General features: G+C 36.4%; 5 protein-coding genes across 11 annotated transcripts; 2 read left to right on the forward strand and 3 right to left on the reverse strand.

Annotated features, from left to right (window-relative positions):
- Nucleotides 1–4,312: 4,312 nt before the first annotated feature.
- On the reverse strand, nt 4,313–8,163 carry LOC139769749 (MAPK regulated corepressor interacting protein 2). The gene is made up of 6 exons (XM_071701073.1): nt 7,500–8,163; nt 7,260–7,344; nt 6,658–6,776; nt 6,317–6,385; nt 5,798–5,854; nt 4,313–5,637 (listed from the first exon to the last, which is right to left on the reverse strand). The coding sequence occupies exons 1-6, from the start codon at nt 7,549–7,551 to the stop codon at nt 5,567–5,569; spliced, it is 453 nt and encodes a 150-aa protein (XP_071557174.1). The 5' UTR covers nt 7,552–8,163; the 3' UTR covers nt 4,313–5,566.
- Nucleotides 8,164–8,308: 145 nt separating this feature from the next.
- Nucleotides 8,309–13,375, reverse strand: LOC139769747 (TOM1-like protein 2). 2 transcript variants are annotated; one of them, XM_071701068.1, is made up of 9 exons: nt 12,973–13,375; nt 12,505–12,674; nt 11,778–12,059; nt 11,403–11,669; nt 10,939–11,239; nt 10,730–10,853; nt 10,369–10,480; nt 9,840–9,890; nt 8,309–9,662 (listed from the first exon to the last, which is right to left on the reverse strand). In XM_071701068.1, the coding sequence occupies exons 1-9, from the start codon at nt 13,025–13,027 to the stop codon at nt 9,465–9,467; spliced, it is 1,560 nt and encodes a 519-aa protein (XP_071557169.1). In that variant the 5' UTR covers nt 13,028–13,375; the 3' UTR covers nt 8,309–9,464. The 2 variants fall into 2 exon arrangements, with proteins under 2 accessions (XP_071557169.1, XP_071557170.1); XM_071701069.1 differs by lacking the exon at nt 9,840–9,890 and having other exon boundaries at nt 12,973–13,371.
- Nucleotides 13,376–13,420: 45 nt separating this feature from the next.
- On the forward strand, nt 13,421–18,209 carry LOC139769744 (N-acetylneuraminate (7)9-O-acetyltransferase). Of its 4 annotated transcripts, XR_011717620.1 has the most exons (13): nt 13,421–14,036; nt 14,132–14,278; nt 14,375–14,471; nt 14,589–14,847; nt 14,960–15,217; nt 15,304–15,539; nt 15,639–15,860; nt 15,947–16,268; nt 16,362–16,601; nt 16,672–16,962; nt 17,091–17,309; nt 17,417–17,656; nt 17,788–18,209. XR_011717620.1 is itself a non-coding variant. In XM_071701059.1 (12 exons), the coding sequence occupies exons 2-12, from the start codon at nt 14,164–14,166 to the stop codon at nt 17,540–17,542; spliced, it is 2,385 nt and encodes a 794-aa protein (XP_071557160.1). In that variant the 5' UTR covers nt 13,421–14,036; nt 14,132–14,163; the 3' UTR covers nt 17,543–17,719. The 4 variants fall into 4 exon arrangements, 3 of the variants coding, with proteins under 3 accessions (XP_071557160.1, XP_071557163.1, XP_071557161.1); XM_071701059.1 differs by lacking the exon at nt 17,788–18,209 and having other exon boundaries at nt 17,417–17,719; XM_071701062.1 differs by lacking the exon at nt 17,788–18,209 and having other exon boundaries at nt 15,947–16,165; nt 16,480–16,601; nt 16,688–16,962; nt 17,417–17,719.
- Nucleotides 17,726–19,196, reverse strand: LOC139769748 (mpv17-like protein 2). 2 transcript variants are annotated; one of them, XM_071701072.1, is made up of 3 exons: nt 18,786–19,196; nt 18,554–18,715; nt 17,726–18,478 (listed from the first exon to the last, which is right to left on the reverse strand). In XM_071701072.1, exons 2-3 carry the CDS (start codon nt 18,710–18,712, stop codon nt 18,056–18,058), a joined length of 582 nt encoding a protein of 193 aa, XP_071557173.1. In that variant the 5' UTR covers nt 18,713–18,715; nt 18,786–19,196; the 3' UTR covers nt 17,726–18,055. The 2 variants fall into 2 exon arrangements, with proteins under 2 accessions (XP_071557173.1, XP_071557172.1); XM_071701071.1 differs by having other exon boundaries at nt 18,795–19,188.
- On the forward strand, nt 19,067–23,634 carry Dup (double parked). Of its 2 annotated transcripts, none has more exons than XM_071701063.1 (7): nt 19,067–19,205; nt 19,315–20,646; nt 20,737–20,986; nt 21,114–21,450; nt 21,551–21,736; nt 22,369–22,601; nt 22,717–23,634. In XM_071701063.1, the coding sequence occupies exons 2-7, from the start codon at nt 19,814–19,816 to the stop codon at nt 23,086–23,088; spliced, it is 2,211 nt and encodes a 736-aa protein (XP_071557164.1). In that variant the 5' UTR covers nt 19,067–19,205; nt 19,315–19,813; the 3' UTR covers nt 23,089–23,634. The 2 variants fall into 2 exon arrangements, with proteins under 2 accessions (XP_071557164.1, XP_071557165.1); XM_071701064.1 differs by having other exon boundaries at nt 22,451–22,601; nt 22,717–22,888.
- Nucleotides 23,635–23,940: the final 306 nt, after the last annotated feature.

The raw sequence follows: 23,940 nt of genomic DNA on the forward strand, positions 1-23,940 counted from the left end.
TTTATATAACTAATTTTATTCTGTCCTTATATATAGAAAACTATACACTCAGTCTTAGCATCAGAGTAGAGGGTAACGCAGCTGATGAACAGTATAGATAACAAACTGAATAAAAATCTTAATTATTATAACATAATGATATATTAATAAGATTTTTATTCAGTTTGTTATTATATCTATACTGTTCATCAGCTGCGTTACCCTCTACTCTGATGCTAAGACTGAGTGTATATTTTTCTATATAAAGACAGAATAAAATTAATTATATAAATCAATACTATAAATTTAATATTTATTGCATTTGTTATAGAAGTTATTATTTTACCCCATCAAGAATGGATAGATCCTTTGAAAGAGTTTACATAAAAAGCTCAGCGTTGGAAACCTCATATTATTCATAATTCTCCATTATTTGTTTAAATCTACGCAGGTTCCTTTTCAGTAAGATTGATAGTCTGAAGTAATAGGTGATGGCAAAAAATCTGAAATTATTGCACTATCATGCAGAAGCACTAAGAATTTAAATATATATTTTTATGCATATTAAAAGATATATTAGCAATCAGTCTAATTAGAAAAAAGATGTACCAGATAATAAAAAAGAAATTGTATATAAAAAAATGGTTTCTAATATGTATTCAGAGAATGTTGATTTATCATATTATTCTTTCAAACTTGCTTTCCTCCTTTTGAAAATTTACACCAAGAGAAACTTTTGTAACATATTACTTTGTATTGATTTTTTTTAACATCTTTATTTCTTAAAAAGGAAACGAAAACCGTAGAAGAAAATTATTAAACTTATTTTTATTGTGTTGAGAATTCATTCAATTTTATCGCTACGTGTCTCAACTTCTCTTGTTCAAAACAAAAAACTAATTTATAGCTTTTGATTTTATATATAATTGTTAAATTTCAGTTTTGTCAGATGCAATTTGTGCGAGCTTATTTCGTGGAGCAAATATTTTGTTGCGTTTTCGAGAGTGTTTATCCGATCATTAGCGAAGCGACGCGATGCATTTATATTTGATCACGAGGGACTATGCGCAAATTTTCGCATTGTTTGCGGATTTTATAACTTTATTGACGAATATAAGATCTAATATTTTTCGCATAATTGATTTACGATTACTCGCGTTTTATTGAGGCTCAGATGTACACCCGTCTGTATCACGTCAATAAAAATCTGGCAGCAAAATGAGTATGAATTCATTCGTTTAGCAAAGGATGCACGTTGACCTTAGAAGCGCACGTTGGAATTTCATCCGGAGGGAAAAAACTTTGTCGCGTTTTTTTAATCTTTCTGATTCTCAAAATAAATTCTTCGTGTATATTTTTCGCGCTCATAATATTATTTGATTTGTGCAGATTAATTTTCTTTTCATGCATGAAATATATTTTGGCAACTATGCCGTCTATAGGAAGAAATCTGTCGGACTGTGCTAACTCGGACCACGTGCGTTTCTGACGTTTAGATATTAGTGAAATTCGGTTAGAAAACAAAAAAATGACCTGTCTCGTTTCTTGATAGAAATTCGAGATGCTAAATACTAATTTATTGGGTGCGTTCGGGAAGACACTATTAGTGCTATTTGCTTATTTTATCCTTGTTTTACATCTGATGAACGATAAAGATAGAATGATGCAATAGCGCTAATAGCGCGCTTCCCGAACGCAGCCATTGTGTTATAAATTCGACGTTCGCTTTTCGCGTGAGACTGGCATCGGCTTCCTATGTCGCTAAACGGGCCTTTTTCAGTTGGATACGTTTTTTTCATTATAATATACAGAGGAGAAGAAGCTAGGGATAGTGGGATAGGTAGACATACATTTTGTACGACAATATCGGGGGTCTATCGATCGTTAGTACGATTATTTTTTCTCTGGGCCCGGAGCCTCGTCCACGATGACAATATCGCGGACACGGGACGTCTCCAGAATCGTGCTCCGATTACTTTGTACTAAGAATAATTCTGCATAAATTTCTTTTGTGCCTTTATATCATATATGTATTTTTCAAGCAAAGTTCATTTGCAGAATTTACGCGATGGAAGATATATGTATACATATATAAATTAGTAATAATTGAAAAAAATGTAAAAATGCCTAACGAGGCATCTGTATGACATATCTGTCAAAGCTCGTTCTTTGAAACGGCTTTATAAATCGCAAAATCCTTTTACAGGAGTAAAGTAGAGGTACTAATGAAGAGTGGGAATATATAAAAAAAGTAGTAATAATTGGAAAAAAATGTAAAAATGCCTAACGAGGCATCTGTACATCATGTCAACAGTGTGTCTGCTGAACGCGGCCATTTTTACATTTTTTTCAATTATTACTAATTATTTTACAATCCCACCCTTCATTAGTACCTATACTTTACTCCTGTAAAAGGATTTTGCGATCTATGAAGCCGTTTCAAAGAACGAGTTTAGACAGATATATCGTTGAGTTCATCTGATCAACACTCTGCGTTGATTGGTTGGTTCTAAAAGTAAGAGCCAATCACGTTCGACTGCTACTCAGCGGCTTGGTCTGCTGAACGCGCCCAATGCCTAACGAGGCATCTGTACGACATATCTGTCAAAGCTCGTTCTTTGAAACGGCTTCATAGATCGCAAAATCCTTTTACAGGAGTAAAGTTTAGGTACTAATGAAGGGTGGGATTGTAAAATAATTAGTAATAATTGAAAAAAATGTAAAAATACCTAACGAGATATCTGTACCACATATCTTTCAAAGCTCGTTCTTTGAAACGGCTTCATAGATCGCAAATTCCTTTTACAGGAGTAAAGTAGAGGTACTAATAAAGTGCGGGATTGTAAAATAATTAGTAATAATTGAAAAAAATGTAAAAATGCCTAACGAGATATCTGTACCACATATCTTTCAAAGCTCGTTCTTTGAAACGGCTTCATAGATCGCAAATTCCTTTTACAGGAGTAAAGTTTAGGTACTAATGAAGGGTGGGATTGTAAAATAATTAGTAATAATTGAAAAAAATGTAAAAATACCTAACGAGATATCTGTACCACATATCTTTCAAAGCTCGTTCTTTGAAACGGCTTCATAGATCGCAAATTCCTTTTACAGGAGTAAAGTAGAGGTACTAATGAAGTGCGGGATTGTAAAATAATTAGTAATAATTGAAAAAAATGTAAAAATGCCTAACGAGATATCTGTACCACATATCTTTCAAAGCTCGTTCTTTGAAACGGCTTCATAGATCGCAAATTCCTTTTACAGGAGTAAAGTTTAGGTACTAATGAAGGGTGGGATTGTAAAATAATTAGTAATAATTGAAAAAAATGTAAAAATGCCTAACGAGATATCTGTATCATATGTCTGTCCTGGTTCGATTGCTGTGTAGGAATCAGACAATGTAGCCAACCCCGAAACTGCCCACAACTGCGTGCGCCATCGCGCCGTCTCTCGCAAGATCCGTGAACTACTGCTGTGACATGATTGCTGCTCTGCGTGAATATTTTTGTGAAAAATATACACGATCGTTTCAAAGCTCCCATTTTTATTCTAGGCTTTCGATCTCAATTTCAAAGGTACGTTATTGTTTGTGCACGTCTTCTGAAGTGCGGGAAAGTTTAATTTCGTACATATTACGTATACAACTGTTTATATTAGAAAATAAGGTTATGAGGTGACAGCATTTTAAAAATTTTTTCAATTATTACTAATTATTTGACAATCCCGCACTTCATTAGTACCTCTACTTTACTCCTGTAAAAGGATTTTGCGATCTGTAAAGCCGTTTCAAAATAGGAGCTTTGACTGTTTTTGTCGGTAATTTGAACGGCTTTAGCATCCCCTTAAGCACTGCGAAACAATATGGCGACTTATAATAAGATTTTCATTGGCTCAAATGTTTGCGCATCATGCGCTTACGAAAATTGCATACATAACGAATAGATAAAGAGTAATGAAATAATGAATTGGTTATAACATTATTGCGAATTTAAAGCATTATTGCACTAGATAAAAATGTTGTATTTATCTGATATGTAATATGATGAAACGATATATATATCGTTACGTACGTACTACATCTAAATATCTGAAAATATTATAAATTAATTAATATGAAATAAAACTTTATATCTACATATATATATTATATTCCATTTATAATTATAATATTACAAGAAATAAAATTATATATCACGATTGTACAATTGAATAGAAAAATTGGGATATAATGCTATATTTTTTCTCTATAATTATAATTGTTTCAATATTTGTACTATAATTAGTAATTGCGTTATAAGAGAGCGATAGAAATGAAATACAACCTGAGAAATGTTGTTGTACGTATAAAGACGTATTTATTCATGATCGTGTAAAATTCAGCTGCACATGACTGAATTTTATTTCACACTACATGACGACTACTCTCGCAAACTGCGCTTTGTCAGACGCGTAATATTGTGGCATTTAAATTGTCGCTAATCGGAGACTCCGACAGATACGTAACAATGCGAGGAAGAAACAATTTAACTTGCCATAATATAACAATTCGATGAGCGAGCTCCGCAATAGATATTGCATCACCGAGTGCGAGCTGCAACTCGACAAGTAACAATACGACGATTCTCTTACATATTATCAGTCTACAAATTTATACTAAATCTTCGCGCTTACGTAAAAGTCAAACACAAATCGTCGTAACAAATACCCGCAACATTATATGTCACGCACTCACACGCGATTATTGCATGCAATATATACAACATTTTCTAAGATAAAAAATTCATCAACCTCACGCAGGATTCATACCGCACAGCTTTGGATCTTTTGCTCGTACTTATGTTAGCCCTATTTTGGTATTTGGTACGCATTTGGTACATATACTGGGTTACGCCCTCGATATTCTTCTCGATGTAATGTTTAAAACTTAACCAGAACTCTTAATCAGGAATCTTTTAACGACTGGGTTTACATATTCGCGCGTATCTTGCGTCATTCCACTTATTGTCTACCGAAAGTTCCGCGAAACTTTGCTGCTGTTGTTTCAAAGCTCTATATAAAAACGTTGAACCATATTCTGCACCGTATTCTTATGAAAATTGAGCAATTCTAACAATAGAGCAACAATAAACAAGTATCAATGTTTTGTAGAAACATGTCTCATTAACAAATGCAATATAAACAATCGTCATTAAACCATTTGGATTATTAACGGTATTTAATTGCTACTATATGCGTACGCGTGTACATACAAGACATACGCAGATATACTGACTTATATCGCTTTATCACATGTGACGATGTGATGTGATGTGATCACGTAGAGGACGCGCGTATTATCTATTACATATACATACAATGTTATGTACGTACATCGTGATATTTTAACTGGTAATTTGACAGGTACTTGCCGATACATGTCTTACCAATTTTCAAACTTGGTCAGATTTCATATGACGATTTCTTAAGACGCGATATATCGGTTAATTTGCGTAGCACTTATTTGGGCTGCCAAATTATTTTCCACACCACAGTAGTACAAGTTCTCAACGAGGAAAAATTATCTTAGCTTTTTGAATACAATATCTCAGAGTGACTTGGTGATATTGTTAAACAATCGTTTGCCCCACCAAGATTCCAAATCAAACGGTTTAAAGTCTGCAACAATTTATTTATGTTTTGCCATTTATTTTGTACAATCAATTACAGTAGGTGATATAAGGTTATATTAATTCTTTTAAAAAACTAATGAATTACTCTTTAGGATATCAATTTGATTTTAATCTAATATAGTTGCAAATAGGAACGTCGCACTTACCTTGAAGATTATCATTCGGTTCACCGTCATTGTAATATACTATAGAATCCTTAGGACCTAGTAAACAAAACATTAAATTATGACCTAGATTGTCTTTCTTTTTAATAAATATAAATAATGGGTACGAGAATACGCGCGTGTATGTGTGTGTGTCAATGCACAAGTAATCATAGTAGGGAAACGCGGGGTAGCCCCATTGTTTAAAGTTTAAACATTCCACTCGAGATATGCAGAAGGGCATATTAGAATGTTTAAACAATGGCCATAGATACGCGGTATACTTGAATTTCAATAATATCCGGGGCTACCCCCCGTTCCCCTACGACAGAAGCATATATAGAGATCATTTTTTACGAGATAAAAAAAAAACGTAAAATAATCTTCTTTTACAAATTACACATAATTTTTTAGAAAAATACTTTTTTATGTAGATGAAATGTATGGGGGAAAAAGGAAACACAGATAATACCGCGATCATAGATCAACTAATTTTAGTTTGTCGTATATATCGCTACTTACTGCAAAGTTCTGCACATTCTGTGCCATCGCAACATTCGCTTCTTTGCCGCGTATTAACTTGATTCCATGCTGTTAAAAATAATAAACAAATAAAAATAATTAATTTTGCTCAACATGGGAAAAAATTCATAAGCACACACGATATACGATATGTGTACGTATGTATAATGTATAAATAATCTTGTCTTTTTCTTCGACTAAAGTTTCACGTTCTCAGCCTCTTTCATACTTGGCAAAATTGATGGTTTTTGCATTCAACGCCCCTTTCATACTTGATATACCAGACTAATTCTACGCTTTATTTCACACGTGTGTAGAATGCTTTTCTAATTTCTACCTACATTCGTAAATAAATTTGATAAGTTCCTCGTGCTGTGGCGTGATAACTTCTTGCATCTGATGTCGCTGCGAGATGAACTTGGATTTCCCATTCATATGGAACACCGGCTTTGGTACATGACTGCGAGCGTGAAATATATATGTAAGTATAGAAGCCTTATTGCGGACATAGAGTAATAGTAAGCAAAATAGTTGTTTTTCGTCACGCGTTGTTACACAAATGCAATCTTACGCAATACGCGGTGGAATGTTAAGGAACAAGATTATTTGTCGCAGGAAATATTAGGCAAAATCAGTTTCAATAGATATTTTTGCATCGCGTTTCATTAGATATGCTCCATTAAGAGTTTCAATGACACGCATTAATATGACATCAAGGATGAGTTATGTTAATAGTTTTGACGATTTTGCGGGACGAATTATGATGAATTGCGTAATGTCGAAAGCAACGGCGGTGGCGGTGGCGGAGGCAGAGGCGGCGGAGGTGGAGGCGACGAAGGAGAAGGAGTAACGTGAAAAAGCGGCGTCGAGAAAGGGGTTAGATCATCTTTTCTCCCCCCCCCCCCTCTCTCTCTCTCTCTCTCTCTCTCTCTCTCTCTCTCACCGGGTGATCTCGTGGTCGTCTTCAATGTCGGTCTTCCTCGTCAGATCGCGCAGAGTTTCCAATCTTTCGAGATTCTGACTGATCCCTGCAAAAAGCGAGAATTTAATATTCGCGAGTTCTAGAGTCCACTGATGCTGATGGTCTAGATTTTCTAGAACTAGACTAGGCCTAGACCATCCACGACTATCGTCTTCTGTAGGACCGGGCGGCATCGGACATTGAGAAATCCAAATTTAGTACCTCGTCGAGTTTTCGCTACGATCTTGCTAGGTCCCTTTGACACGGTATACATGATCCTCGTCCTCGGATAAGCGCGGAAGCTTCTTTTCTCGAGCGCAATGCCAGATCATCCGCGATCAATCGTCACGCCTGCCGCGTGTTCTCGAGCGAATCGTTGCCGAGTGCAACAAACTGCCGAATTGCCGAATATGCCGATAGCGAAGTAAAAGCGAAGCTGAACTTGAAGCTGAAGCCCGGCGATATTCCCGGCTTACCACCGCTCGGCGCTCATCACAGATCACAGATCACAGATCACAGCTCACAGCTCATCAGTCTCACCACCACGACACGACCGTACCCGTACCGTACGACTTACGAAAGTTACGAAATCGCTGATCAGCGCAGCTCATGACGATGAACTGCACTAACCACGACGTCCACGACCACGCGACCAAAGAAGTGGGAGTGGGAGACGAAAAACTAATGGAAGGGGATACTCTGCTCCAAAGTCTCCAAACTCAAACTCAAAACTTATATCGATACTCGTCATCAATGCTGGCGATCCTACCTGCTAAGATAGAGGAAACATTTTTCTCCCATTTCTACAAACCCCCTATAAAAATCATTCTCGCTACTTGTGTCTTTTAATTTTTACATTTTTAATGAGTTGAGAGAGAGAGAGAGAGAGAGAGAGAGAGAGAGAGAGAGAGAGAAAGAGAGAGTTAAAAGCGTTGCACACCCGGTTGTTTTCAAGATAATGCAAATAGTAAGTTTGACATTTGAAAATGTAGTGCGGAGAGACAGAAAAACATAGAAACGTGAAAGAAACGTTGGTTGTGATGCACAGTTTTATTCTCTGCGTAAGTGAAGAGTACAGATTAACTCCTTATTAACTGCAAGTTCAGTTAATATAGGCACCGCAGGTGTACTTGTTTCTTTAGCCATCTATTTGCATTAAGTATGCATAAATACAGTAAAAAGCAAATGTATCAAGATAGGAAGTACAGTAATAAATGTTAGGGCAATCGATAAAATCCTAAGGAATTAAGTTTAAAAAAAAAAACAAGAGTTTTTTTCATCCTTCCTCGGAGCTGTAAACATAGGATGTCAAAGAATCTCTATAAATCACCAATGTTACTGCTGCGTTTATAATAATTTCAGAATATATTACTCATTTATAATATTATTACACGTAACTGCAGTAATAATAGCAGTAATAATAAATTCATGCGCTACTAATTTATATTAATCTACAATAGTAAAGTCTCTACAAAGTCTCTACGATAGTAGGAATTACAATAGTAAAAATAATAATAAATCTGTAAAATGTATCTCTGTATATAGAATGTCAAACAGCTGAGACAAAATTTACTTCAACATAGAAAAATAGTTTGTCAATATGTAGATAAGATCGATTATTCAATTGGATTTTCGTCCAGATATCCATGTATTAATCCGAAAATTTCATCTAATTGCGATTTCACGCTCGATTCGCGACTTTGAGACAAAATTTATCGTAATAAAAAACCTGTTGCGATATAATCTGGATATTTCCGTGGACGCATTATCGTCTATGTACAAATGTTAACTAATCCTTAACATGCTATTATTACGTGATAGACAATTATAATGATTCGTAGAACAACTTTAAAGCAACTTATCTACATTACGTGTGTGTGTATATGACCACAATTTTATAACTGAAACGATATCTCAAACGTGATTGCATAGGATCAGTTACCTTATTAAGTACGTACAAGCACAAAGCATTTTTCATGTGTGTACTTTTTCCTCTCGTCTTTGTGTTTCTATCTTATATTTCAGCCCCTTATGTTAAAAATACAAATCCATAGTTTAAATTGTCGACGATATCGGGGGCGTGATTTAATCGGAGGGAAAAATCGTAGGCACGTGCCGTTTAAAGTAACACGGCAGTCCCGTAATAAATTTAACCTCCCATTTTTACAACAGACAGCTTTAAGGTACTTAAAGAGCGAATAAAGATTTGTCTTGATCTTTGTTAATTTGGCGCTGAATGTTCTGGTTACCGGTAGTCGAAGAATTCGAGGTGGCAGTTGTGGCTGTAGGGAGTGTTGGTAAAGCTTCAGCCGCGGCTGCACGTTCCGCTAAGAAGCGCTCAAATTCTGACGATGTTAAGGATTCTTGATCCCCTTGCCCTCCAGGCTGCAATACAACAAGCAAACGGTTGTTCGACACTTGACATTCTTGTAAAAAAAATTTTTTTTAAAACACCACCAACTCGTAATTTCTTAAACTTATGCGTTATGATTTTGAAGATTTGCTCGCTAACGAATATTTATCAAATTGATTTAAGCCTGTACAAGGATATACTATACTTACTGTACGATCTAACCAGGCTGCCATTTCATTGAATTCAGATTCCGTGTTCGGCTGAGTATAGAAAAACAAACACAAACATTGAACGAAACGACAAAAAAAAATACAAACGATATGTTATAATGCGCAATTGACGCAAATAAAATCCAACAGTAACATAATCAAAATTAACAACTTTCATGCCTTTAGAAGCGATGTGCAATTGTGATAACGAATATTTAATGCGCATAAGCACGATCTAGTAAGGAGATTACTATACCTTGAGACCTTTTAGTTACATGTATGTAACTAAATGTAAAATATTGGAGATATTGGTAACATCGGCAACATTAATTTACATAGAGCATTAGCACATGCAGTGTTTAAAATTAGCATCAAGATGAATCATAGAAATCGAATGTTTGTGTTCAATTATACTTTGTGGCTATGGAAAGGAGTATTTTAGAAAAATGTGTTTGCAAGAAAAGATTGCGAATGAGTAATGTGGTGTTTTTCCTAATAATTAGTTTAAGAAGGAGAGGATGTTACGCACACTAGCACTAGTAGTGGTCTGTTGAGGTAATTTAGGATTATTGCGGTTGAGAATTGCCGTGCTTAGACTCCCTCCTTTCACCTGCTCCAAATTATCCTCATATTTGCTGCCGCTGTAATTTGAAAAAAATCTTGAATTATTATTGAATAAAATTAGTCTATGTAAACGTATATTGAAATAAATATATATCGAAGGAAATTTCTGACGTGATTAGTTTCCAAATAATTAAAATTGAAAGAAAATATATCATAGCCTGTGCATATCTTTTACTAATTGTAAGCCACAGAAAGATTACTCTATTGAAATAATTTTAATAATCTCCCGTTATTACAAACGATGAAATTTTAATCATCTAATATACCTATTTTTTGTTGTTTCGTACGTTGCATTACGCGATTGCGCAAACATATCAAATTCATCACTATCCCCTTCTTTTTTTTCCTTTTGTCGTGTGCTTTTGTCGTGTGTTACAGCTTCAGCGGCATCTATTATTTAAAATACAACAGAATAGTATCAATCTTTCTTGCATTATGTACAATTCTACATTAGATTTATATAACTTTGGCTTACCGAGTTCACTCATCCGCTTTGTCAAATTATCCACATCGTCAGATAAATCTATAAGTGAATCCGCTTCTCGTTTAGTAAGAGTTGGAGTCGATTCAGCATTCGGTGGATGCGCAATCGTCTGAGCTAATATAGCACTTGCCGGTACTTGCATTTTATTCTTCGTATAACGCGTATAACGAAGAAACAGATTGTTTAATTCGTCATTAATGCGTAATAATTCAGCTGTCATTTCATCGTGAGCCAATTTACCGATCAAATCGACGACACGCTCTTGCATTGCCTTACATGTCGAATGAAGCTCCTGCAAATAATCATTTACACATATTAAGACGTACAATTTATATACTGGAATTTGCAAAAGAAATTCTACAAAATAAAGAAAAAATACATGTGAATGAAAACAAGACAAAATTTTATAAATAAGTAAATTTATAAGAGACAAAAGATACATATAAGATTCCTACGTTCAATAATTCAAGATCCGCAGAATCTGGTTGTTGCTTGCAACTTTGGTCTGGACTTGTAAAGTGCGCCAACATTTCCGATAATACGCGCATATTTCCTTGAACAACATCAAGTTCACTTTGTAATTTGGCCAATTGTTGTTCGCTCAATTGAGTTAACTGACCAACAGACTGCGACGTTTGAGAAGGTAAGTTTTGCGTTCCCAAAGACGCAGGCTGCTCATTTGTAGCGAGGCTCGCTGGAATTTGCTCCGTTTCAGGTACACTCTATAAAAACATTGGAAAAAAGGGGGGGGGGGAAAGAAAAAATTATTTTTAAAGATGGAACGGTTTTAGAAGGCGTAGTTTTGTCTAAAAAGGTATCTAGCGTCTCACTCTTTCTGGGGTGATAATTGGTGCCATGGCATCCAGGTCGGTCATCGGGAACTGTATGCCCTTTATCTTTAATTCTTGATAAACCTGCACAACGCCTTGAGTGTGCGGCTGATGACGGAATGTATCTGCCCAAGTTTGGATTAAACTTAAAACTTTCTCTTGAACTGCTGTAGGTGGTTCATTTTTGGGACCGATTAATTTTACTAGATCTTGCACAAACTCTCTCGAACAAGCAAGAGCATGAAAACGTTTTCCACAATTCTTCACACATGTCTCCAACACCTATTATATACAAATGACATTCGTGTAGCTACTTGTATTAAGTTAAATTGAATTAATGAACATAAATATGCTTCATCGTCGCAACAATTTGTATTGTTACATAAAGATTATTATATCGCGGTATTCACAGTACCTTGATCAAGAACACAAGAGAGAGATTGTCGCACTTGTCATAAATAATAAATATAATAATATACAACGGCTAATTCAATTGACACTAATGGTGTAAATTGTTTAAACTTGCAAAGGTCGAAACTGTGAAATGCGGGCACTTGATCAAAGCACTTGCTTATGTTCAATCGTAACAAAGATACATGTGGCTGACGCATCAAATTACTTGATGAGATTATTTGTAAAGCAAAAACTGGATACGCATTTCGCCTTATTGGATACAATTCTATATAAGCTATATAAGCGATATATCATTACAGTCTGTAATACTAACGGTAAGCGTATACATGACTATGGTATAATTTTTGCCCGCCGCCTGATTGAGTCTGCGTTTGATAGCTTTAACAGCGTCTTTCGGCCCATCCTCGGTTTCGTTTATAATATCACATATCTCCATGTTAAGCGTCCAATTTTCGCTGGGTAAGCTACCATCTGTAGCAGACTCTGAAAGCAGACAAGAGAAACCCTGAAGACTCGCTGCGAGCGTAGTGCGTACAGATCCCGCTATTCAGAGCTATCTGATGATGCACGCTAGGCGCTATATCGGTCGTAATTAAATAAATCCATCAAGATAAAAAGTAAATTTCGCGCGATTTCGATTACGTAGTTGGAAATTGTGGTCAAGCCCGAGACTGACCTCACTGACCGAGAGACCGATTTCTAATATCTTGGCGAAACGATAAACGATAAACGACAAGCGATGACGCGACAAATATGAATAAGATTCAGTCAGCGCACTCACCGATCTTTTGTCCTACTTGCGTAGAAAAGGGATTGCCTACTCCAAAAAGTGACATTTTTTCTCGGAGCACGTAGGACCGACGTTGTTAACTGACGCGTTTTCTGCCGTTCGCACCCACTCGCATACGTATACGTATACGTGCTCGATGATCGCTGACAAAGTGTCACAGGGATGACAATTTGCGCACCCTGACAATTTGTCAATTTCGCGTGTGAGACTGACTCAGACAGCTCAGACTGACAGAATCATATGACCTACGCACAACCTATGCAACGATTGCAACTTGCAACGGTAAAGGCGGACCGAGGCCGAGGGCAGAGGCAGACGTCGAATCGCAAATCGCAAATGTCACGAAAGCGCGCGGCCGCCAATCAGCGACGCGTCCCGACGGCCCGACACCCGAATCTGATCAGCGATCAACCCGATGCCCGATCAGCCCGATGTTGCGTCTTGCGCGTCTTGCACCTTGGGCACACTTGGGCAGCTTGGGCTTGGGCGATAAGATAAGATATATGCATAGGGGGTTAGACGCGAAATGCTTTTACACTTCCCGACTCCCGACGGCACTTTCCGTCCTCAAAACGAACGCATCTATCGACCACGCGATTTTCTCGACGATAGACTATCTAGTCTCTCGCGAGAGTCGTGAGAGCCTTCAGCCGTTCAGCCCGGTTCAGCCTCTGCGCTAAACGCGGCAAACGCGCTGAAGCGCAAAACGAATAATTTTACGACGCAGTTTTAGCTCCGTGTCCTCCGTCTCCCGTCTCAGTCCCGTGTCCCGTGTCCCGTCCCGTCCCGGCCGTCTCGAATCGACGAATGCGAGTATTGCGAGTATTGCGAGTGCAAGTGCACGCTGCTGCACGCGCAATCGCGTTTGCAGTGTTTACACTCGAAGAATCGCTCACGGTGCACTATAGGTACTAACTCGGCCGGCCCTTATCTTTTCGAAACAAATTAATCGAACTAGTAAAAGATCACGATATACTTTTATGCAAAAATTATTTTGCTATTTGCTCGACATGTTAAACAAATAATAAGTCTGATTATAGGTACGCAATATTCAGGTATTGTTGTCAAATTTAAATAAGTATAGTACATACAAGTATACATATCGTCGATACAAGTGCGAAATTACAAAAAAATTTTTCTTATTTTGCAGTGTCAATGTAATCCGCGATATCGAATCCCTTCATGACATCGGCAGAACATTTTATTAGTCTTATAACAATAACAAGTGCAAAGAAATTAGCTACTGCGCTTGTTATCTGTTTTATTATATATCATGGTGTCATACATCTTATTTATGGTATGTATGCAATGTGAACAATAAAATTTATTATTGAAAGATAACGTAAATAATTTATTATTGGCACAAATAGATTATTACTGATAATTTCTACAGGTAGCGATTCTTGCAAATGGTTATTGACAGAAGGCAGATACAAAGGAGACAAAGAATGGCAACCATACGGATGCATGATGCACCATTATACACAAACGTAAGATTATTATTTTTATAATTTACTTAAGAGAGAAAAAGAGAGAGAGAGAGAGGGGGGAGGGAGGGAGGGAGAGAGATTAACTTTTATATCAAAAAGATTCATGTAACTTTACAGAGACAGCAGAAGATGTATGAGATATCTAGCTTTCATGGGCCACCATAATCATTTTGTATTTGCTGGCGATGCTAGAATAAGGCAATTATATAAATCTTTCGTTTCGCAATTTATGATTGATGGCAAAGCATCCGATCTCACAGAGCTGCCAGAAAACTCTGACTTGGGTTTCAACGACGGACAACTTAAATTAAATGTACAATTTTTATGGAGACCTCAACTCGATAATTCTATGATAGCAGACCTTAGAGGCTGGATGGTAACGTGCACACATTATATATCATACAGTAAATAAATATGTACGTAGAGAAATGAACAAAATTGGAGGAACATATACTAAAATTTATATATATATATCTTTGATGTTGTAGAAAACAGATGCACCTAGCGTAATTGTCACTGGCTCTGCCGCAGCTGCAATTCTTGCAAATAATAACAGTGATACGCAGCTTTATTCGGAATACAATACAGGTTTGATTCGATTGGTACAGCCAATAGACTTTTTGGCTAAGAAAGGATCGCAATTTCTATGGCTCTTACAAGATCCTGTGCTCAAGGAAAGACTGCCTGTACAATTGTTGAGTTTAGACAACAAACAGATTAACTTGTGCAATAAAGCAGCCGAGAAGGTAACACGATATATGTATTTACCTAAACGTGTGTGTGTATGTATATAAAAAGCAAAAGATAAATATTCTGTAATCACCACATACAGATATTGTCTCATAGTGAGGCTCGTATATGGCAAAGCAGTAAATTAGTTGGTACGGGTGTTCTTGAACAAAGTCCGGATGGTTATTTGGCGAGTCCATTGTCACTTCATCATAAAGTTCAAATACTATTAAATACATACTGCAACGATCATATGAATTTCGATGATGGCAGTTGTTGCAGTTATCCCGAGTCGGCAACCACTCTACAATTGTTAAGTCTGTCTGCGCTTGCATTATTGTAATTAAGTATTGTATTTAATTTCTAATGCGCTTTTAGAGAGAGAGAGAGAGAGAGAGAGAGATTGCAAGATTTCTAATGCTCTTTTATTATATTTAGTTTAACAATAGGTGGAGGAGTATGGCTGTACAGAAAATTGTGCAAATATCGTTCCGAGGTGTCCTATTCTCACGTTACCACCGAGGAAGTACAAGATATGGAAGAAGCAAGTACTTCGGAGGTCATTCAAGTTAAGCAGCCGGAGGTACAAGATTTCTATACTCTCATTACATCACTGGCCCTCTTCTCTATTATATTAGCATATTTTTACTTGTGTGACAGGTAAGTAATCGCTTGACGAGATTTGTAATTTTGTCTTTATATTGCAATAGCTTTAATAATTCTTTGTTTTCTTGCATCACTTGTAGAACAAACTTTTTCATGAAGGAGAATAAGTATTACAGTGAGTTCAGTTTTTGGCTACCACTCGGCTATATCTTAGCTCTTGGATTATTTTTCACCGAGGATCGCGAAAGAGGGCCGAGAGTGTTAAACAGAGAACAAACGGACGAATGGAGAGGTTTAATGCAAGCAGTTGTACTCATCTACCATGTCACCGGTGCCAAAAATGTCTTGCCGATCTACATGTATTTAAGATTAATTAATTCTGCCTACTTATTTCTGTCTGGATATGGACACTTTTATTACTTTTGGCAAACTGGCGACGTGTCTCTTGTCAGATTTGCCAGAGTAAGTATTAGAAAAGAGTTTCATAATGCATAAATTTAAATCATTAAATAATAACATTTTCATCTAGAATCAAATCTGTTTGCTGTGTTTCAGGTCATGTTTAGATTAAACTTGTTGACAGTATCCTTATGCCTTTGCATGAACAGGCCGTATCAATTTTATCATTTCGTACCGTTGGTATCGTTCTGGTTTTTAGTGATTTACTTTCTAGCTTGGTTACCACCCAGAATATATTCTGGAAGTTTGGCAGAATACGGACCGAGAGCCTTGCTGTATTTCGCTCTAAAACTCTTGGGTCTCGTATCGATAATTACTATACTATACATGTCGGAGGTAATAAGCAACTTCTATTGGAGAATACTTTTTTTTTAATTGCAAAATACAACACGTTTTATCAGCGCAGGTGTTTTTTGAAAAAGTTTTTGTCACGAGACCCTGGAAAGCATTATTCGTGACGACTGATGACGATATCCGCGAATGGTGGTCTCGTTGGAGAGTGGACAGATACAGCGTAGTCTGGGGCTTGACTTTCGGAGCTGCTCTTGTCGCTCTTCAGAGAATAGATCACATTCCTGGCACCGCCTTATCTTCCGTACTGGCACTGGTCTCCTTAATAGCGTATACTACTTTTACGATTTTGTGTCATTCTGTATCAGAGTGCGAGGAAATTCATTCTTACGTCGCGTTTATCCCGGTAAATTACTGTAATTTCTTTATTACTACTTATTCTTTTATCACATTTCTCTTATCAACTTTATATAAATTTCGCATTTATTAACTTTTTTTTATTACTATTTCATTATCAATATTACTCGTTGTTAGATTATAGGATACATCGCTCTCCGAAACGCATCATTGGCATTACGGGGGAAACACTCTGCACTTTTAGCTGGATTAGGTAGAATAAGTTTGGAAACTTTGGTGGCGCAAGGTCATATATGGTTGGCGGCAGATTCGCACGGAGTACTTGTACTATTACCCAGATTCCCAGTATTGAATCTGTTGGTTACGTCGTTTATTTTTATCTGTGCCAGTCACGAAGTAAGTAAAACAGATTATTTCTTACATTAACGGAAAATAAAAATTGTAATTTTAATGACAGTTATAGAACAAAAATTATTTGTTCTTATGGAGATTCTATCTTCTAGATTCATAGATTGACGCACGTTTTGGCACCCTATGCAGTACCGAATGATTGGAAACTAGTAGCACGCAATTTGTTGCTCTTTATAGCTGTGTTGGTACCTATCGGCATTCACGATGGAATGTTTTAAAAAGTTGTCTGTGAATACCATTCTCGTACATAAAAATCAAAGATATTAGCAGTATTAACACGTACGAAGCAAACTTTAGATATCGTAGGCCAAATTGAAGAAAAGATTAATTAAGTAAGTAAATAGATGTTTATTATGCTTTTTTTTACAATAAAAGATGATAAAAAATAAAAAATACACATGTATTTCAAAAATTATTGTATAATTATTATGTAAAATGACATTTTTTTTACAATTTTTTTTAGAATTATTTCCAACTCGATTAAAATCGAGCTGAAAGTGATGGGCGTTTTGTCTGTTTATTTATTTGTACGTTTTATATATTATATTTTACACAATTTGCATTTGCACAATTTTATAAAACTATTCTACTTCATAGCTTAATAAATATATACACAATGCACGTACGTAGTAAGGGAAGTTTTCAGGGAACTGACAAAGCAAAGTTCTATTTCATTTGTTACCTAAATTGTATTTGTAATTTTGTAAACTATCTCGCTAAGTAAAATAACATTATCTATTAGCTGTTTGGATATCGTATTTCACATGGCTGGTATACACGTCATAACCGAGAGATATCGTACTATCGTAAAAGACTCTGTATCGCGTGGGAAGGAAATAAAAGTTAATGACTTGCGCTGGAGGCCATATGACCCATTCGGCTACATATAGTTTGTGCGCCTTCTTTCTAATTTCATCCTTAAATTCTGCTAAACTGTTGTTCTCCAATAAGGCCAGGGTTAAAAAAAATGTGCTTATACAAAGAGGCGAGCAAATCAGTTGATCTACAATCACTTTTTTTAGAACTATACCAATGGTGCGTCCAGCCATTCTAGTATCTAGAAAATTATACCAGTAATGACAAACTATCCCGATAGACATGCCAGATATCGACATATTTCTTGTTCTGGTAAAGCACCATTTGTCCCATTCGCCCTAAAGAATCATAGGATAAAGCAAGTAATGATAGGATCGTAAAATTTGACGAAAGAGCCAGCAGTTAAGGAATACCTTTAATATTTCATAGTGTTGCTCCAAAACATCTCCTATGCCAGAAAGAGAAACCGATATCCCGATATTTGTGTACAATAAATTTTTAGGAGAGAATAAGCGTTCCCTTAGGTGATTTATTCTACCAAAAGTTGGCCCCATTCCTCTCGCAACATTCATTGCCTAAAATAGAAAACGTCATTATTGGTTACTGCACTACTTAATCGTACTTATTGTTAGTAATATTGGTAACCTTATTAACCTTACAACCAATCTCGTTGAAGCTTAACAATTTATGTAACAACTAAGTACCCAAAGGGTAAATGGTATCGTTTATTTAAAACCTTGCTTTTAAATTTATTTTACCATGCACGCGAAATGCACAATTATATATCATTATATGTCAGAGAGAGTTAGTATTAGAATATACTACTTTTACATTATCCGAGAATAGGACATATCGATCAAGGTTATGTAACATCATAAAATATAAGCTTATCGCTTAGGCTGCGGTCCACTTGACGCTACAAATGCTTTGGAGCGTTCTTCTTCTCCTTCTTTCTTCATTGAAAGAAAAGAGAAGAGGAATGCTTCGAAGCATTTGTAGCGTCAAGCGTAGCAAGTGGACCGCAGCCTGAATCGCTCATCAATCGATGGTGACCAACATAACCTGGTATTTATTGCAATATAGAAATCATGTGCTACAATCACGGTTGAAACCATGTGCGCCCGCGTTAATTAAAAGAATGACCTAATTGAATCGTTGCATAATTGTTTATTAGGTTAGGATCGCGTTGTATGCATATATTTTTGGAACAAGGAATATAGATTAATAATAGATGCATAATCCCCGGATCGGCAGAAACGAATAGATCCGAGATCGACGGATGGGTTCGCGTCGTTCGCGACCGTTCGCCGAGCGGCCGAGTGCAAAGTGGGTAGTCGAACATGATTGGTTCTCTTGTCTCCAAATGCCAGATGATCCAGCGAATCATCGAGTGTGTATGTTGTAAATCGCCATATTCGCCATATCTCGCATCTCGCATCCGTCGTCATCGGCGCCACCAGCCATCAGCCATCAGCCATCAGCTGATTAACGGTCTAGCGCTAGCAGCGTTATTTCGCGCCAACGAGGTAAAAAGGCGGGCTTTCGCGAGACGCAGACGGCAGACGGCAGACGGTGCATCTTCGAAGATAGTAGATAATAATATACCTGCCTGTGGCCTGTCTGTGGCCAGCGGCACGTCTGCGATCGGTATATAACGTCATACGTAAAGGGCTATGTCGCAGCCATCAGTGACGGCATACTTTAATACGCGCAAACGGCAGGCGTGCGACGAGTTACGCGGTAAGTCCAAGATTTTGCTGCTGGAGCGAGATAACCAAGTGCAGACAGTTATCGACAACTCGGAGCGAGCCGCGTTGTCTTTCTCAAACGAGGCAAGTACCGTAAGTACAAGTACGGGAACCAGTCCGAAAATCGTTGCGAAGGATGCGAAGGATGCTATCGCGAATTCGAAGGAAGCCGTTCGTGCCAACAAGGCGGCCCGCAATATCCAGTTCGATTCTTCGAAAGCGATCCCCGAGAAGACCCGTACCAGCAGACCTAAAGCGCGAGCCGTTCGTACTCGCTCTCGCACCGTACTCTCGACACCCTCCACGGACGGAAGCCAGCCAGACATCAGAGATAGCTTTTTAAAGGTGGGAAGCGATCCAGAGACCAAGAAAGTTCCCTTCGAGAAGAAAGGTACGCTTAGTCCGAAGAAAAAGCCACAGACACCCAAGAAAGCTTCTGCCTTGTCTGCCTTGATTTCATCAAGGGATAACACGACGAAAGAAGATGATTGTGACAAGGAACAACCTGCCAGCGGTTCTCTCACTCCACCGTCGTCAAAGAAGCTTTCAACGATGGAGAGACTTGCGAGAAGTGAAAATTTAAGCTTGACCGACATCAAAAATAGAATCAACAAGTCTTCCAGATTGACAGAACTGAAAGCCATAACGCGACGAATCGCCAATTACGATCGGGCATTGGAACAATTGCATAAACAGGATGTGATTAAGAAACCTCAAATGCAAAAGTTTGAGAAGGTGGAACTTGAAATTCCAGTAAGGTGAGGATCGTGTATATATATATATATATATATATATATAATTTATTTATCAAATATACCCTAACGTTCGCTTTTTTCTCACATATCAAGTCCACAAAAGACGTACAAATCTCCAACTAAGGGATTATTGACTCCGACGAAGAATAGAGATCTCTTAAAGACGGTCAGTCCCCAGAGGCGAATTTTGTTTGAGCCTAAAGAAACCACGCCAAGTCTAGGGAACTCCAGTCCTGTTAAGGCATATCAAAAATATCTCTCTCTGGCTGAAAGCGAAATACCAGGATTGGCATTGCCCTATACCTATAGATTCCTAGCTGAAATATTCAGATGTGTAGATACGGTAGTAAATCCTTGTAAATCTTTTAATACTTTTACTTAAAATTCTGAAGATTTTTATATTCTGTGTTGTTAATGTGGCTTAAATTTGTATTTGCGATAAAATGTTGAGCGTTAAATTTTGTCTGTAGGTTTCAGCAATGCTGTTTAATAGAAAAGAATTGATAACATTCAATAAACTTAAACCTGCAGTTCAAGAATTGCTACGTCGTAATTTTACACAGGAGCATCTAGCTCAAATAAAGACTATTTACCCTGATGCTTATACTTATCATCAAGAGAAGCATCGAAATTTTGGTTCGGTCTCCAAGCAAGAAAAATACGAATTGGTTCTAACACCTGTAGTTGAAACAATTAATGGCAGAAATACGCCTGATGCGGATGACATATTGAAAACTGCGTCTGAAAATAGTATGAGCCCCACGATATTGCTGGAAAGAAGGAAGAAATTTTACAACGCTTTATTAGGTGCGTATTATTCTTTTGAAATAATTTTATCTGTAATCTTGTTATCAAATGTAATTACTAATTGCATCCATATATCTTTAAATGTATTTTTTTGTTGTAGAGAGAGTAAAGGATGAACATGAGAAATTTTTGTTAAGCCTTAAAACACCGAGATTAATGAATATACCGAGAGAGAAAATAGTACGCTGGCATCCTGAGTTTGATGTGGAGTCTTGCAAGAAAATTGAGCAAGCTGTATTACCGCAACCACCTTATGTTGAAAAACCAACCGCTAGAGATGTTCTTGGTAAGAATTATGACACATTTGTGATAGTAATAGGAATTTTATATAGAAAAAGAAATTTTTTTATTGCTATTACAAGAAGCTACTATTGTAATTTATATGCACAATGCCAGAAAAGTATTTAAAAAAGTATAAGATGTCAGAATAATACAAAAACTGGGGAGTATATAGCTATATTATACGTGTGTGTGTGTGTACGTACACTCATTGTCAGTGATATAATATAGTCTTAATCTGGATGACGACTTTAAGTAGGCCAAAAAATTGCACAAAAAGACTAAATAACAATGCGTTTGCGTAGTTGTGAAACTTGGTTTTTATTGAGCTGTTGCAAAACTTTATTGATTAATCAGCAATAACGTAACGCAATCGGTATAAAAGTACTGCTTACGCGTAATACTTGAGCAGTTATATTATGCATCCTCGCATTATGCGGCACTACTCAACTCGATTCTTAATTAATAAATTAATTGTAGAAAATGGATTTAAAGTATCGCTTCAAAAGGGTCAAGTTATTCGTAGAATATGTAGGTTTCTCTTCTTTATTAATGTGCCTGGCGAAACAGCTGTAAAATATTTTTATATGATGTTCCATTTGTTATTCATCCGTTTTAATTATTATTTTTTTTTTACAGACAAAGCTAAATCTTTGTTTAATTGTGGTACACGTATGGAGAAAGCATTGCAAAGGCTCGCTGAAGCAAACCTAACTTCCAGATCCACACAAGATTCTACAACCCAAACGACAGAGGATGGTGTTCCGAAGGTTAACATTGCCATTGTGGACACTCCACCAAGTACGCCATCCATACAAACTGATCATCTCAGTACACTATTCAAGGGCATTCCCAAGGCTCTACTCGAAAAGGTAAGAACAATCGCTTTAGGATACCAGCTGACACATTTATTACGATATCATGTCATATCATGTTTTAAGAATGTACATATAATTGCTCTCTTTTGAATTATAATTATAATTGCAGGTTCGTGCTAAACAAGCAGCCAAGGCATTAGAAGCAATGACGAGAACACCCAATGCAGATAAAGAAGCTGCACTATACTCCAGACTTCCCGAATTAGCGAAGCTTGTTCGCAATATTTTCGTGGCGGAAAAAAAGGGCGTTTTACCAATGGAGATGGTGATACAAAAATTGGACAATTCTTTCAGAACGAAACTAACGTTATACGAAATGGAGGAGCATATACGAAAACTGTGCAAGCTCTTACCTACGTGGACCAGTATACATAACGTACGAAAGGTGGATTATTTGAAATTAGATAAAAATGTTGAACTTGCTAAAGTGATTAAGCAATTAGAAATTTTGGCCAATGATAAAGTCAAGACAGCGTCCTAATTTGTATATTCCGATATGTATTATATTTTGAATATCTGCATTTTCACCTAATAGTGAAACTATTATGCTATTTAAGTTGGAAACGTTTAATTGCATACTTACATCTATATCGTGATAAAAAGATGACTGTATAATGCATCTTGTATACATATATAATTTATGACATTACCATTTGTTTTTCATGCTTTACAAGGCATTTTTAATAAATATAAAACTATGAAGTATGAAATAAAATGTAACAAATGAGAATATGTACCACATTTTATATTATAATTTACTTTTCCTATTTTATTACAAATTATGATTATTTTACTTTATTATATTGATTTGAAGGATTGTTTATTCAGCAAAATGTAATGATATTATTATTTATGTGAATAATATTGTAATACGAAGCTACTTTCAGAGAAATGTCAATGTAAATTTGTTATGTCTCAGGAATTACAGTTGAATCATGTAAGAAGTTCCCTAAATTTCTTAAGCAAAATTGCTGACGATGTATGCATTGCCTTTGATATGTTTATTAATAAAGCTATCGAAAAATAACTATATATAATTTGTATATACCTACATGTCTACATATACACATAATTTTATTCAAATATATATGTTTGTCAATGTAACATTTCACAAACTTAATTAAATTTATACTCATTTGTAATCTTGTATTAATCAAGTTTTCTTACCGACACATTTTTTTAAATGCAAAAAAGATAATAGATAAATAGATCATTGCATTATCTGTAATTGTTAAAGAAGATTTATCGCGCAATTTACAGCTATTACAGTGATCTTATGTATCGACATATTTTGGACGTCATGAAATGTGTGTGTGTGTGTGTGTGTGTGTGT

This window comes from Temnothorax nylanderi, unplaced genomic scaffold, assembly GCF_030848795.1.
Source record: "Temnothorax nylanderi isolate EJ_2023f unplaced genomic scaffold, tnyl_v1.0 TNYL_tig0024_pilon, whole genome shotgun sequence".
NCBI classification, from domain to species: Eukaryota; Metazoa; Arthropoda; class Insecta; order Hymenoptera; family Formicidae; genus Temnothorax; species Temnothorax nylanderi.

What these genes read in the sequence shown, in the direction of transcription:
- LOC139769749 (XM_071701073.1), bottom strand. Translation starts at nt 7,551, where the DNA reads ATGTATACCGTGTCAAAGGGACCTAGCAAGATCGTAGCGAAAACTCGA. An exon ending in GACGACCACGAGATCACCCG is followed by an intron (nt 6,777 to 7,259) that starts GTGAGAGAGAGA and finishes TCACGCTCGCAG; the next exon opens with TCATGTACCAAAGCCGGTGT. An exon ending in ACCGAATGATAATCTTCAAG is followed by an intron (nt 5,638 to 5,797) that starts GTAAGTGCGACG and finishes AAATTGTTGCAG; the next exon opens with ACTTTAAACCGTTTGATTTG.
- LOC139769747 (XM_071701068.1), bottom strand. Translation starts at nt 13,027, where the DNA reads ATGTCACTTTTTGGAGTAGGCAATCCCTTTTCTACGCAAGTAGGACAA. An exon ending in GCAAGTAGGACAAAAGATCG is followed by an intron (nt 12,675 to 12,972) that starts GTGAGTGCGCTG and finishes GTCTGCTTTCAG; the next exon opens with AGTCTGCTACAGATGGTAGC. An exon ending in CGGATCTTGAATTATTGAAC is followed by an intron (nt 11,240 to 11,402) that starts GTAGGAATCTTA and finishes GATTATTTGCAG; the next exon opens with GAGCTTCATTCGACATGTAA.
- LOC139769744 (XM_071701059.1), top strand. Translation starts at nt 14,164, where the DNA reads ATGACATCGGCAGAACATTTTATTAGTCTTATAACAATAACAAGTGCA. An exon ending in CTCTTGTCAGATTTGCCAGA is followed by an intron (nt 16,269 to 16,361) that starts GTAAGTATTAGA and finishes GCTGTGTTTCAG; the next exon opens with GTCATGTTTAGATTAAACTT. An exon ending in CTATACTATACATGTCGGAG is followed by an intron (nt 16,602 to 16,671) that starts GTAATAAGCAAC and finishes TTATCAGCGCAG; the next exon opens with GTGTTTTTTGAAAAAGTTTT.
- LOC139769748 (XM_071701072.1), bottom strand. Translation starts at nt 18,712, where the DNA reads ATGAATGTTGCGAGAGGAATGGGGCCAACTTTTGGTAGAATAAATCAC. An exon ending in AACACTATGAAATATTAAAG is followed by an intron (nt 18,479 to 18,553) that starts GTATTCCTTAAC and finishes ATGATTCTTTAG; the next exon opens with GGCGAATGGGACAAATGGTG.
- Dup (XM_071701063.1), top strand. Translation starts at nt 19,814, where the DNA reads ATGTCGCAGCCATCAGTGACGGCATACTTTAATACGCGCAAACGGCAG. An exon ending in GAACTTGAAATTCCAGTAAG is followed by an intron (nt 20,647 to 20,736) that starts GTGAGGATCGTG and finishes TCACATATCAAG; the next exon opens with TCCACAAAAGACGTACAAAT. An exon ending in TATTCAGATGTGTAGATACG is followed by an intron (nt 20,987 to 21,113) that starts GTAGTAAATCCT and finishes TTTTGTCTGTAG; the next exon opens with GTTTCAGCAATGCTGTTTAA.